Genomic DNA, 14484 nt, shown 5'->3' with positions numbered 1-14484 from the left:
GTTCATAATATATATATTTAGGTATTATGTACTCTTGATAATAGTGACAACTGAAACATGATGTGAAATTAAAACTGAAGGTATGTAGTAACTACTGTAATAACAAACTACCTTTTATCAACTATCATACTGTATAGTAGGGATCATAAAGGTTTGAGCTTTTCTAGCCAAAGTATCACCCTAACCTAACCTCATTTTCCACAGCGTGACAGTAGCTATTGATTAGTTATAATCAAGCCCAAAAATTTCTGCTGAGAGATTCCAAACCATTCCAATAAGTTTCTGTGTAATTATAAAACTTCTGGTTTAAATGAATTTTCTGCTATCTCCAGCCAAGCATAACTCTACTGTCTTTAAGGCTACAACATTGAGTTCTTCACTGTTGAGCATTGTGTCAGCCCAAGATATGCCTTTTTGCCACCCGCAGCAGGTGAAGTACATGCATCATGTACTGATTTCAAAATACTTTACTGGTTATTGTTCAGCCTTAATAACACTTCAGAAAGCTTTAAGATACACTCAAAAGCCTAGAAGGCTGCTTTGTGTTCGCATGCATCCTATTAGAGAGTTTGTATTTTTTCTTAATATGGAACACCTAGTGTGGTTCATGATGATTGACACAAGTACAGCTGCATTCAACCCTATTTTTCTATTTACAGTAAATAGACTAAAGAATGCTCCTCAACACATTTCAGACAACTGTAGTTCAGTTGTTTATGTGTGCAAGATAGTTAATGTGACTGTTGTCAAAAAAAAATCTGCATGTAATGATTAAAGCTACCACCTAGGCTATGGTGAGCTGTTAGTGTTATCTATTGGCCTTCCCACATTATATTAAACTCTTGGTATTATGTTAGTAACATATGTGTGTTCAAATCAGGCACACATTTATCTGCCTCTTAAATTTACTGTGAGAGTAAGTCTGTGTGCAATGTGAACTTAGAACTATGGCAAAAATAATATGTCAGGATCAGACATCAGAATCAACATAATTCAGCCTTCATTGATCATTCATTAGCTATACGTATTTGTTTGAATTCTGTACCTTCACACAGTATTATGGTAAAACCTCACCAAGTAACCTCCTTAAAATGTTTCTATTCACATACGTGGCCATTCTTCAATAATACCACACCATCATTGTTGAAAGGCTTGAATTCTACGTAACCCATGTGTAGCCATGTACTGTATATAATACTGTATCTTATCTATAAACATATACCTGAGGTTATAAGCATTCATACAAAAATGAATTATTGTCAATGATTCTAGATTTACATTGCTTGCAACATATACTGTAGATGCAATCACTACATAATTATATCATTGATAGCCAGTCAATTGTAGACACAGTTAAAACCTCAATATGAGGCTCCAAATTTTTCTATAAGTACTGTGTTCCAATGATTGTGAATTTGTCTACAAAGGAAATGCTCTTAACAAATTCCCCAAATTAAGGATAGAAAAAATCTCCAAAATAAGAACAAAGTCTGGCTCTTGCAAAGCTACATAATTATTTACCTCTAAAAGAGGAATACATAATATTGCAAGAAATATAGGACTAGACTTTTACATCTCATTGCACCGTGTCATTAAGTTCAATCTGTTATGCATTATAGAATGTCTCAAATTATCACAGTATTAGCTACAAGTGACACACATACAGGATATGTAATTATATTACTGATGCAGAGATAAAACTAAAATTGACCAATCAGTGTATACTAATAGCTCAAGATGCAAATATGTCACTAATCATAACTTCGTAACAAAACATACTCTCATGACTATTATTATTAGTCCATTATTAGTGTGAATTCATCTAAAATTGCATGTATCCTCAGTGTGTTATAATTCTTGTGTACCTATGTGCACTCATTAACTCCATGCAATAAAAAGAAAGGTGATAAATAGATATAGCTACATACTCTAAGTGCGTATGCTTAATATGCGCTTTATTATAATTTTTATAATACAAGCAAATATACCTGGATCAACGCACAGTCTAACAGATATAATTATGTATGACAAAGTAAATGGGAAATTTTTAACAGTTATGAAACCTGGTTGCAGCTGTAATGTTCTGTGTGAGGAAGTGGCAGTAATACATAGAATAATTGAAACTCTACAAGCTTCTTCTGTGCATGTGATCAAGCTTTGGTGATGTGATCTATGCCTGTACTTATGTATACACCTGTTGAGAAATGTACAAGAGAAACAGAAACCCTTAGGCAAACAAATAAAGAGATGCGATTGTTTAGTTACTAAGTCATCTAAAGTTGACAAAGTTGACAGTTGTGGCTTACAAACTGTTACAGAGCAATTGCACATCAATGTGGTGTGAACAGTGTACACTGTATATTCACACAATGTACACCTTATATTTTAAAGATAATTGTGATATTCTGATTTCATAAGGTGCTTGTACCAGAGGTGTATTTATGAGGCTCCCTGGGGTTCCAGAGATCCCTTTCTGAAATTTTAGTTTGTATAGGCTTCCAGCAGTAATGCTAGCACAGAAATAATGGAAATAGGATAGGACAGTATAGCTACAGTGTAAGAGGAATTTATGTATTGATGCCTCAAAAGTGAATTAAGGAGAATACATATAGGACACAGATTGATAAAGATTGAAATACTCTAATAGAGCAGTCACATATAAATCATAAATCTAGCAAAGTGTGAAGAATTTTAATGTTTATAATGCACTGATGGCTGGGGCTTTACCCTGAGTGCAAAGCTATAACTTATTATCACTACCAAAATACGTAATTTGGAAACCCACTTGGAAAATCCTGGGTACGCCCCTGTGTACAGTCAAACGTAGTAACATAAAAGAAAACCCCAGTCATAATTTTTTGACCCTGTTAGAACATAAAGCTGGAGGTTTGTATCACGTTGCTAAACTTTGAATGATTCGAGTGCATACGGGTGTACAGTGTATAACACAAAATTTTTATATGAGACAATTTGTTTTAATACAATGATATTATACAAGATACAGCTTTTATTTATTTGAGTTGTGATGCAGAGAACTCAGCAATTCACATGATAAATATACAACAACAATATTATCTGTAACACTAGACAATATCCAGTAATATTAAAGTATAACATCACATACGTATATTAAACTGTGTATTCTAATCATCTTGGTTCACATTAAACTATCACACAAACTGGATTAGTCCCCATGTACACCATCACAATCAGGGTAAGTATCTTGTTGTGGTACTGCAGGGTTACTGGTACTTATGGGAACATAATTTGAAGACATTACTGTTACAGTATCTGGATTACGACGATTCTGATTAGCAAGATGTTTAGGTTCTACAGGAAAACAACAATGTCATAATTACACAATGGATTTTTGTATTCTCTTTAGCTCACTGCAATTTCCAAAATGAAGCTTGTATCGATATTTAACCAAGACCAAAACAATGATAGCTGCCATGATTAATAGTATCAACAGTCCAATAGTTGTAATGATAATTGCTGCTTTCTTTCCATGCCTACGACCTAGTGCACAGTAAAATTATATATAGCTAAAACATCATTTGTTACAGATATGTACTTTCTAACTAGCCCTGTGTCAAATATGCCAGCATAATAAAAAGCATGATAGGCTGGAGTGCTATGCCAGCATAATGCTAGCATACTAGGTGGATATTTCAAACTATGGAACTTAATTCCATGAGAATAGATTGATACTCTCTGATAGAAAAGTCAATGGAAGCTGCAAACTACAATACAGCACTCAGATGTACTGTATATATTATAAGCTCTTTAGATCAATACTCTCTAATAGAACAGTCATTTTGTAGTGAAATATTCTAATAGAGCGTTCACTGATCAAAATGTTTCAAGATAATTGCAAGAAATGTTGTTAACCTAGGAAACATAATGGTAACACTTAATGAGCATAATAGGTGAAAATTTTGGGAATTTCCTTAAAGCATTTTGGGCAAAATTTTGAGCACATTTGACTCAGGCCTATTTCTAACATAATGTGAAAGGAAAAACAAAGTTTGGCACAATGACTAGTTAGAACCAGAACTACAGCAATTATAGGGTATGTGACTTGAATTTGGGTTCTCCTCCCACACACAATACATCGTGCAACAATGTACACTAACACTCATTGGTTTTATTTTTTTAGTTTCATAACTAGGACATTTACTTTTGTGAGCTGCTTTTTAAACCCATGTTGCAGTGTAGTGCTGAAATGAATAGTAAATTTTACTATTCAAAATTAATAGTTGTGAACAAAACAACCAATTATCGACTATTTTTTAAGCATGAATAAGTAGTTAAATCTCTGTTTGTTTTTGGATAGTAAGGTAAAGCACAATGGAGTATAAATATGCCACTCTCAAACTCCTAAGTTGGCTTCATCCATCTGGTCACAGGTTACTACAGTGCCAATTAATATTTGAATGCAGTGTAATTGAATCGAATAATGTCATGCCGAATAATGTTCTCAGGCTGTAGCCTAAATATTTTCCTGAAATAAGTATGGTAACAATAGGTGCATTTTTGTCAGTTGCACAGAGGATCAATAACATTACATACTTCGCATAAAAGGATTGAAAAATTCCACATAATATAGAACCATCACATAACACACTATATCACATAACAGCCCTAGTCACCTGGGAATAGATCTCTTCAACCAAACAACACATAATTTTCTGTTAGCCTACTACATGTCATTCAACTTCTAATAGCTTGATGCGTACATTATAGTCTAAACAGTGTAATACATGTGTTCCTTATAAATTCAACTATCTCGAAATCTCTGAATGTTCATAAACATTATTTATCACTATTACCAGTCCATTGTCTTCACTCCCTACCCTCCACTACAATGTTTGTGAGTTAGCTTGAGACAATTATGCTTTGAAAATAGCCTATCATGACAGTGCTCAAAAATCTAGCCTATTATGCTCAAAGTAATACTTTCAAAATCAAGATTATGCTCTAGAGTTTGGCTGTTTTATTAGAGTAGATATGACCCGGTCTGCGAAATGGGTCTTATAGCCATTCCAAGTTGTCAAGTTTGACTAATCATAACTCCTCATATTTCACCAAGCCATAGTGCTTTGTTAGGGATATAAGGGGACCACAGTTCAGGGTGACACCACATTCACAAGTCAAGTTACAGGATGCCAAGTATATGCAATTGAAAAGGCTATAAGACTCCAGACCGGGTCACATATCACCTTTCTTGACTGCAGAAGAGTAAGTGACTGCTCTATTAGAGTATGTCAATCTTATTTCCTCGAAGTGTCACTGTGAATAATCAGAATAACATTACACATTGTCTTGATATTAAATGCAGTATTAAGGTGTAGTGTGTTCATGTTTTGCTGTTTTGGCATGCACATTGCACATTTAGCTAGCTAAAATCTTGAAAATTGTCCTATTATGCTGGCATTGTGCTTGATGCCTTTGTTAGCCTATTATGCTCAAAATTATGCTGGCATAATTGGCGCAAGCCTATGTAAACAGCCTAATATACACTGTAGCAATTCTAATTTACCAAAAAGTTACCATCATATGCATGCAGTGGTAGTGAGATAAACTATTTGCTATAATTATTATAAATGACTTTGCCTGGGTAGTATGGATTGATCTGTATATTCTGCACATACACTGTATTGCATGTAGTGAGAGTTACAATAGAGTATTGTACACTATACTCAGTTTGTATTTGCATGTGTACACTGCATTAATGACATATTACATCACAAGTTTTAATGGCAAAAAAACGTTTATTTGTACTGTCACATGTGATATGTCCTTACCATGTCCATTTCCTTTCATAGTTGGTGTTACTGCCACAGTTGAAGTTGTTCTGTTCACTGCTTGATTAATTTAGGGGGAAACATTACATAATTATTTACAATCACAGAGGAAATATTGACCAAATTCTGGTGAATCAGTCTTAATGTCAAGCATGAAATAATCAAATTTACTGCCAACAAGACAGCATTAGACTTGTTGGATCATTTCCACCATGTTTGTTGCAATTCAAGGTACCGATTCTGTTTCTGGTCTATTTTATTTTGTGTTATTCTGATTATTGACTTAAATTGCTGTGAAGCTGATTGATAGCTTGAAATTCCCTATCTAGTCCAATATATGTGACCAGATTTGACAAAACTAGGCTTCAACACACATCCAATTCTTCGACTTTAACCACTTGTAACATACCCAGTCAGCAAGCTATTGACCTACAATTCCTCTAATTGCATTTGCAATAACAGGCCAAAATTTGAAGGTGATAGCTTATTTTTACATTGAGTTATAGTTCTTTGAAGTCACAAATCTGGATGTGTGTGGAAGCCTGGTTTTCATTTGTCAAATCCAGTTACATATGAACTATAAAATGTGACATTAAGATTGATATTCCAAAATCAGGTCACATGGTACAGCACTAACAGCAGTGGTGGATTTAGAAATTTTGAAAGGGGGTTTCAGGTTCCACTCAACTTCAGCCTACCTCTAAGTCAAAGACCAAAACAACAAAAAAAATATCACTACCTGCTGTAAACGCCATAATGATAATTTCAAAGCAAAAGTATGAAGTTTCACCAGTACAAAAAGTATACACTATGTATAACTCGTGGTGATTTTATTATCCACACAATGAGCCATAAATTAATTTGGGCGTGCGGTATTTTCAAAGGGGTTTCCATGGAAACCATTGCAGCTCCCCTGTATCCGCCACTGTACACGTCTATGTATAATGTACATAAGTGAGTGATATTAACACAATGTGTTGCTACTGTATACATTGCAAATTAATTTTAATATATTTTTTTACTGTACAGGGTTCAAAGGATTGTAAATATTGTTGCATTTTCCCAGCTTGTATATTAGCTTTACAGTGACCAGCACTGAAGGTCTGACAGCAAAAAGTAACTAGAACTAGGGGCGGAGAAATAGAAGGGGCAACTCCCCCCCCCCCCCCCCCCCCCCCACTTTTTCCAATGCCCAGTTGCCAAAGTAAAGCAACTATTTTAGTCATTAGCCAACTTACTTTGTCTTTATTTACTGGGATTTGTGCTAAAGGTTATGCAAGCATGGAACACTGCATGAATCAGTACTGGGAGTGCACGAGATCGATATACTCTAATAGAGCAGTCACCTAACTACTCTAATAGAACATTCAGCAGAATCATAAGTTTGCCCTGCTATATGCAATTAATTCAATATGTCTTCACTAACACTTATATGTATATGTGTATAATCAACAGCATGAGTCTATCTGAAATGCCTTCATTTACTGATGTATCTAATAGTACAGTGACTCAATGATAGTCATTGCATAGAAGTATCCTATTCAAGTACACACATTCCACTAAAACTGCTCTCAGATTCAATCTCAAAGCATCTAAATCTCAAAATTTTCCTGTGGGGGTATGTCCCCAGACCTCCTTAGTATTGGCATGTTTTGCATGCTAGGGTGCAAAGCACACTAAGGTACAGTTAATGATTTTAAAACACTTTGTAACTTACAGTCAACCCACATGACTTATTTTATTTAATTTATTTTTTTTGTTACTGGGCAGACGGCAATTGCCGATGCGCCCAGGGGGCGATCAACACCCCAAAGAAATCACACATACACATAAGATATACAGCAAACAATTAGATAGACAATAAGTAATTAGTAAATGTATCTATGTTTTCTGATTCTATGACAGATACTGGCAAGCTGTTCCAATCTTTGATTGTTCTTGGAAAAAAAGCATGTTGATAATAACTGGACCGTGTACTGGGTTGGATAAAGTGGTGAGTGTGGTGGTGTCTGGTGGATGACTTGCCCCCCACTTTTGAGTACTGTTCTCCGCCCCTGACTAGCACTGAAGGTCTGACAGCAACTTGTGCTGCAGCCTTAACCTAATAAAACAGGAATTGGTGAGAGAAAAAGCACGAATTGTGGATTCAATGATGATGGAGCAGGGGCGGATCCAGGACCTGGCAAGAGGAGGGGCACAAATAGGCAAGTTGTAGCTGGTTAGGGAGAGCCAGATCCTCTTGTTAGTTGCTACATTTTTGAAACAGCATATAATACACCTCTTAGTAGTATTTCACTGTTGATTTTTACTGTTTTGGCCTTTGCAGATGGCTGCAAAGTCTTTAAAGCTGTTTAAAAGGCTCTGAATGTCTTAAACACAGCAACACGATGATTATTTTTAGAGGCGCTTAGTATGCACGAGGGTGCTGGGTGGCAATTTCATAGTTAGTTTGATTTTGGTTCGCTTTAGTTTCAGGTGAATTCGTATTAAATGCTGGTAAAATGTGCATAATTTTGTGAGTTTTATAAGCTGATCTTGGCCTGGCATAAAGTTTAGTATTTTAATCAGAAGTATGGCTCCTCCACAAGGTAGGGGGGGGGGCATTTGCCCCAAATACCCATCTTGGATCCGCCATTGTGGAGTGTTTGACAAACTCAAGAAGTTAGTGCAATGTAATTATTTTCTGTAAGTAATTTTCAGCATAAGCATCCATGGCCATGGATGTACATATACTGTACATGTACCCTGCACTAAATGGAATCATTTTGGCATGCTTTCAGTTTGGCAATCTGCATAGCGAATTTGAAGGAACTCTTCAGCCATAAAAGTTCATCTAAATAAAGTCAATTCAATGTATTTAACTAATTGTCCAATCACCTCAACAAAACTTGTCATGAGATCTAATACTAGTTTCTTCAATTGAACAACAACCATGAAGGAGAGGTTTACATTGTTATAACAACACTGTGAGGTTGTATTATTACAATTTGTGTACTGATATTAAATTTTATTGATAATCTTGGCTGCTTACTTTGATTTTGCAACCATTTATATAAATGTAATTCTGAGGATATTCCACATTACAGTAAGTTATGCAATACACACTGTAATTATGATCCTTATATACTTCTAGCACAAATACCTGTGTGAGGTAACCATGCTAACACCATCCCTCCTCCTTGACATATCCAGTTTATGGGAATGACAGTTATCCTATATCGTTTGTTCATAATAATTCCATGAAAAGTGTACTGAGTGTTATTAGTGAAGATGATTGATGTTGTCACTCCACCACCAGCCAGTGATACTCTGTAGGTCACTGCATGAACACTGGTCCATGAGATAACAATGGCAGTGTTAGTTTGAATCACTGAAATTCCAGTAATAACTGGTATATCTGCAATGCATATTGTATTTCATAAATTATTCATCGGAGCAATATAGCTACATATCATATCTACAAAATCTACAACCAGTGTCTGCTCTATAAGAGTATAACATTTCACCTATATACTGTACTGTCAGATAATAATTTAAATTACAGGTATATGTCACCTCTTCACAATGGATATCATAATTTAACTGAAACCATCAACTTATTTTGTTGTAATAACAGATATCCTATATATAGTCTATTAGGAGCATATGGGAATAATTGTACTATAAACTACAGTATTAAACTCTCCAATGACATGTATTTAGATTTGTTAATTGCAATTATAATTATTTCAATACATACAGTAATTATAATGGATTCCCTGTAAAATAATAATTTTACAATGATATATTAGAATATAGCTTACATAGCTTAATTTCATTGAATATTAAATTAAAATAAAAACTGTAGTTAATGAATAACACCAAGTTAAAGTCTACTAATGACTATTCCATATGTTCGGTGCTTTATTTTAACAAAGTGTTGTCATTACATGTACGTATGTACACACTGAATGAGTAAAATATGGTTTACTGTATATTGTTGCAAACTGTATAGCTAGCAAAAAATTGAGTTATGCATGTTCTACACAAATGCATACAGGTTACGTCTTTGCCAACATTACATGTAACATCATATTCATTGGCAGCTGGTTAAGTGTTGTGCATAATATAGAAACTGAAAGTGTATAACCTGCACAAAAGAGAATATATTTCACTTATAACACCTGCTATCATAACACAGTCAATAATCACCTTCAGTGTTATTACTAGATATACTAGTATAGTATACATGATAAATATAAAATATATTATTATCCTCCTTGGCCAATAAGTTAACACTGAGCTCACTACAGGTACACATTATATCATGTATCATTGGATGTATGATGGTCAGTTACATACAGAAATATCATCAGTCGTCTAGCTGAGTCACTATACTATCACTTACAAAGCAATGAGTGCCTATAACTGAACACAGAAATAAAGCAGTACCTGAACATGCATTGCCAACATACTTGAAATTTTAGATAGCATTAGGGTTAGGTTCAGCTTTAACTTTTTTCTTCACTTTATTACTTCAGTATAATAGAGGCTGCTTCAGTAACAAAATGAGGTACAAACTAAAGGCCCTATACATAGCTAGCTGGTTCAATGGTTAGATACTGGTTTGGAGCTTGAGGGTCTTATAGTTTCTAGCACACTAGTTAGACCAGCAATCATATAGTGATTTGCACTTCATCAATAGCTACTTCTTTTATTTTCCATCCTGGCCAATCAATATCTCTGAAAACTGAAAACCAGAGCTTTTTTCCACCAATCATCACTTTAAAAGGAAAAAAAAGCAGTCTGGCCATGCAAGACTACATATTTAATATGTTGTAACTGGTCTGAAAAGATTTTTTTTTATTCTAACCCAAATGATGACCCATCTCCTCTGGATGATAGAGTACCTACAGCAATAACTCACTTAATACTGTCAATACTCCAATACTACTGTCTACACTGCCAAAACTACACTGATATGATGACTGGTCATCAGCCTTATCCACTGGACCAACTCTCAACACACTATTGTTTCCATTAAGTGGATCAGCTATCCACTTTAGCCCATCAATATTACTGTCAGATCCAACACTGATAGTTTCACGATAAAACTTATATGCTCCAGTTTTTGTCCTCTTCATGATATGCCAGTTGGGCACTACCAGGTTAGGATCAGCTCCAGTAAATCCACATGAAATGCTAGCAAATTGATTTACGCACACTGTAGTGTCTTGTGGACCATTAGTGATGATCACAGCTAAAGAACAATAACAACACCGATCATTATTATGGAGTGCAAAGTATTTCATATGTAGGTTGAAAGGTGTACATGTATCATACACTATGATATTAGTGTATAGTAGGGACCATAAAGGAGTAGGTGTGGCCTACGAAATAATATCATCCAAAAAACAGCCTCAATTTCCCTAAACTATGATCAGGCAGTATTGGTTAGGTGAAACTACTGTAAGCCCAAACAAGCTTTCAGATCGACCCAAAATGCATTCAACAAGTTGCTATGGAATTTTAAAAATTATTTATTTAATGGAATTTTCTACTGACTGAGTAAGTAAGCAACTGACTGACTGACTGACTGATGCCTTCAGACAAGTGTAACTCGATAACGGCTAAGGCTACGGGCTTGATTTTCTCACTGTTTGATGTCGCTTTGGCCCAACAGATGCCTTTTGGCATACAGCAGTACGTACAATGCATTCTTCATGGACTTACCAATGTCCTCCTTTGTGTTCCATTCATCTTTGCTGACAGCGAAAAGTGTCAATTTGGCGATAGAACATGATGGCTTCCCTTCATGATGGAAATCGTCCGTATTTGTCATAGTGGCTATTTTGATATCAGAGGTGCTTTTCAAACAGAAAAATTTGGAAGTATTATATCCCTACTGTGCTCAAGATACCATAATGGAAATGCACAGTAGGGATATAACACTTCTTATTGTTTTACTGTGAGTTAATATCGTGCACTACTCAAGCTTATTTCAATACTTTTTATCAATGTGTTATGGTCCCTACTCTAGTTGAAAATTCCAAATTTTTCTGTGTACTTGTTTGATAATTTTATAAGATTTATTTAGAGCAATACAATTGTTGAAAAGTGATACTGTATATATGACTGGATTTTGGGAAAGTCATCCATTAGAAGTTTCAAGCTAAACAGTTTTAAAGAAGTCAAGCCATTATACCTTGCCAAGAGTAGTGAGTATGCTTAAAAATATGAAATAGGGCTGGGATGAGGGTCAAACCTTAACCTCTGAAGCTTCTTGCAAGAAAGCTCCAAAGTTGGTTAATAATAATGAGATTAGACAAACCAGTATCCAAGGTTATGAAGCTTAGGAGGGGAAAATCACCATCAAAGGTTACAAAAACTTCAAAGGTTCTGAAACTTCCGAAACTATGTCCCAGCCCTAGTATAGGAAATTTACACAAAAAAACTCATCAATTGTACCTTCCAGACCATTTCCAGTACTTGTTAAGTAACTACTTGTAAATGTAAAGTTTCTTGCCAAATTAGATAGAAAATTTGATGAGTTGGATGAGCAAAGTAGTTTCACAAGTGTTCACAAAGAGATGGATTACAGGGGTGTGCTGGCTCCTAATGTTCAGTAAAATCAACACAGAAAACACTTGGCCAACTATAGCCATCAGAATGCATCACTGATTCACCTCAAGCCAAGCCCTTAACAAGGCCAGAAATCACCATTAGAGCTTGCCACATCACCCAGAAAAGATGTCTGTTAAAACCAGCCTCAGGTATGTATTTATACAGCTGTTAATATACTTAGAGTCAAAGCCGATAATATGGTAGTGTACAGAGCTATCCACTGATGGTGTTAGTTTGATTTTGCCTGATATGTACAGGGGGGTAATGTGGATCTGTTTGGACACATAATACAAGCATGATATACACCATAGTGCTGACTACTACATACACATTATTACCTGCAGTTATTGTTGCTTCACCAAGACAAATAATCACTATAAAAAGTTGGATCTCCATTACTTTTCTGAAAATAAACACACATACATGTAATATATGATTACATAACATATATATAATATTAGTCACAGCTATGCTTATACGAAACAGTTCCAGTAGGGATTTCAAAGGCTATAGATTTTTACATCATTTTGCTTTTTTGATGCAGCAACATGGGGTAGTTATTTCCCCAGCCACTACAAACCTTGCTAACATCATCAGTCCTCCCAGTTTACTTAACACATCTCACTACTTTGATATGAAGACATAATTATAGTTTATATGAACAAAGGGGAGTAGTGTTCATGTGTATCACTTGTATCTACCTCTGCTATTTATTCCTTCCCAATTACTTTTAATTTATAGCACATTAATACTAGGTGATTTTGAGACTAGCCGGCATTGTTTTACAGTTGTGAACATGAGTAATAAAAGGGATATCATCCAGGGTTAACCATACTTTTACAGTAGTAATCAGTACAATAAAGTATTTGTTTCTCATAACATACAGTACCTTTCTGTAATTCTTTTATCTGTACTAGCCTTTCTGAAGGATCAGTTTAAATGAGCACCTTTAGTTAGTTGTTTATATCAAAAGTAGCAACTGAAGCATGAAGTGAAACTGAAGTTAGTAAAACTACCAACGAATAGAACGTGATCAAATCTTTGAAATCATCTACCTTTGCACACACCAGTACTAGTGAAGTTCACTTTTCACTGTGAATGGATAGCTATACCAATGTACTACATATTTGTACCACTGGTTTTCTCAGTCTGTTTTCAATGAATGGAACTCTAGAGAAGTGTGCCAGCTACTGGGAACATTCTGGCACCTTGAAATTCCACTGTCCAGCTGAAACATGGGCTAGAGACTTGGACAGTTGTCCAGATGGTTTTAATCTGCACTTCTTTCATTTTCAGTGGCACTGGTGGTCTTGAGAGCCCAATATCAAGACCGGAGACTACAAATGACTTACTGAGCCATTTTCTGTTGGTTTACCAATTACCCATCCACCACCACCCATGGTAATGTGCTTTTGTTGCACTTTCCATCATGAAAAGTGCTGCTCAAAATCATGGTTATATCAGTAGCTAGCTTGCTATGGAATAAAGCGAGTTAAATGATATGGTTGGATACATTCATGGTGAAAACTTCAAACTCACTGCACTTTGCCTTCAAAAGCTATACTGGAGTAAAATGTTTAAATTCACGTATCTCACAATCTGTTCATGTGCATAAATTGACGGTTTTCCTAAATTATGTCATATAGTTATGAAAGACTAATCTTGTATGTACTGTAGCTTATCATGAACCATGGTAGAGTGGTTTGTGATAGAGATTGCCAACATCTTAATAGAGCACTCACCCAAATACCATTTTACAAAGCATCTCTAACCTAAAAGATGCCTTAAAAGTTTATTTGGAAGAAGTATAGGACCAATACAAAATAGGAAGTAGGGAACCGATAAGGGCATGTACTTTAAAAGAACTGAGCTTTGTAGTAATTAACACACCTCTTTGTACAAGCGCATACCACAGGAACTGATATCTGGTCTGTAGTTTGTTTTGGGAGGGGCAGTTTCCTAAGATAAGCACAGAGCAAGCTCACAAATGTGACCAGATTTGTGAAAAGGAGTCTTTCACACACATCCAATTTTATGTACTTGGAAGACCATAACTTAGTATTCAATTAATGTT

General features: G+C 35.3%; 1 protein-coding gene across 3 annotated transcripts; it reads right to left on the bottom strand.

Moving 5' to 3' along the window:
* Positions 1-3043: 3043 nt before the first annotated feature.
* On the bottom strand, positions 3044-13703 carry LOC136265589 (uncharacterized). Of its 3 annotated transcripts, XM_066060471.1 has the most exons (8): positions 13478-13703; positions 13300-13422; positions 12749-12813; positions 10714-11046; positions 8950-9204; positions 5808-5867; positions 3391-3519; positions 3044-3330 (listed from the first exon to the last, which is right to left on the bottom strand). In XM_066060471.1, exons 3-8 carry the CDS (start codon positions 12804-12806, stop codon positions 3185-3187), a joined length of 981 nt encoding a protein of 326 aa, XP_065916543.1. In that variant the 5' UTR covers positions 12807-12813; positions 13300-13422; positions 13478-13703; the 3' UTR covers positions 3044-3184. The 3 variants fall into 3 exon arrangements, with proteins under 3 accessions (XP_065916543.1, XP_065916547.1, XP_065916535.1); XM_066060475.1 differs by having other exon boundaries at positions 5808-5864; positions 13300-13703; XM_066060463.1 differs by lacking the exon at positions 13478-13703 and having other exon boundaries at positions 13300-13462.
* Between the last annotated feature and the right edge of the window lie 781 nt (positions 13704-14484).

The sequence above is a fragment of the Dysidea avara genome, chromosome 1, assembly GCF_963678975.1.
Source record: "Dysidea avara chromosome 1, odDysAvar1.4, whole genome shotgun sequence".
In the NCBI taxonomy this organism is placed as follows: Eukaryota; Metazoa; Porifera; class Demospongiae; order Dictyoceratida; family Dysideidae; genus Dysidea; species Dysidea avara.
Note: the sequence above shows the minus strand (reverse complement) of the source record. Positions and strands in the feature narration are given on the sequence as shown.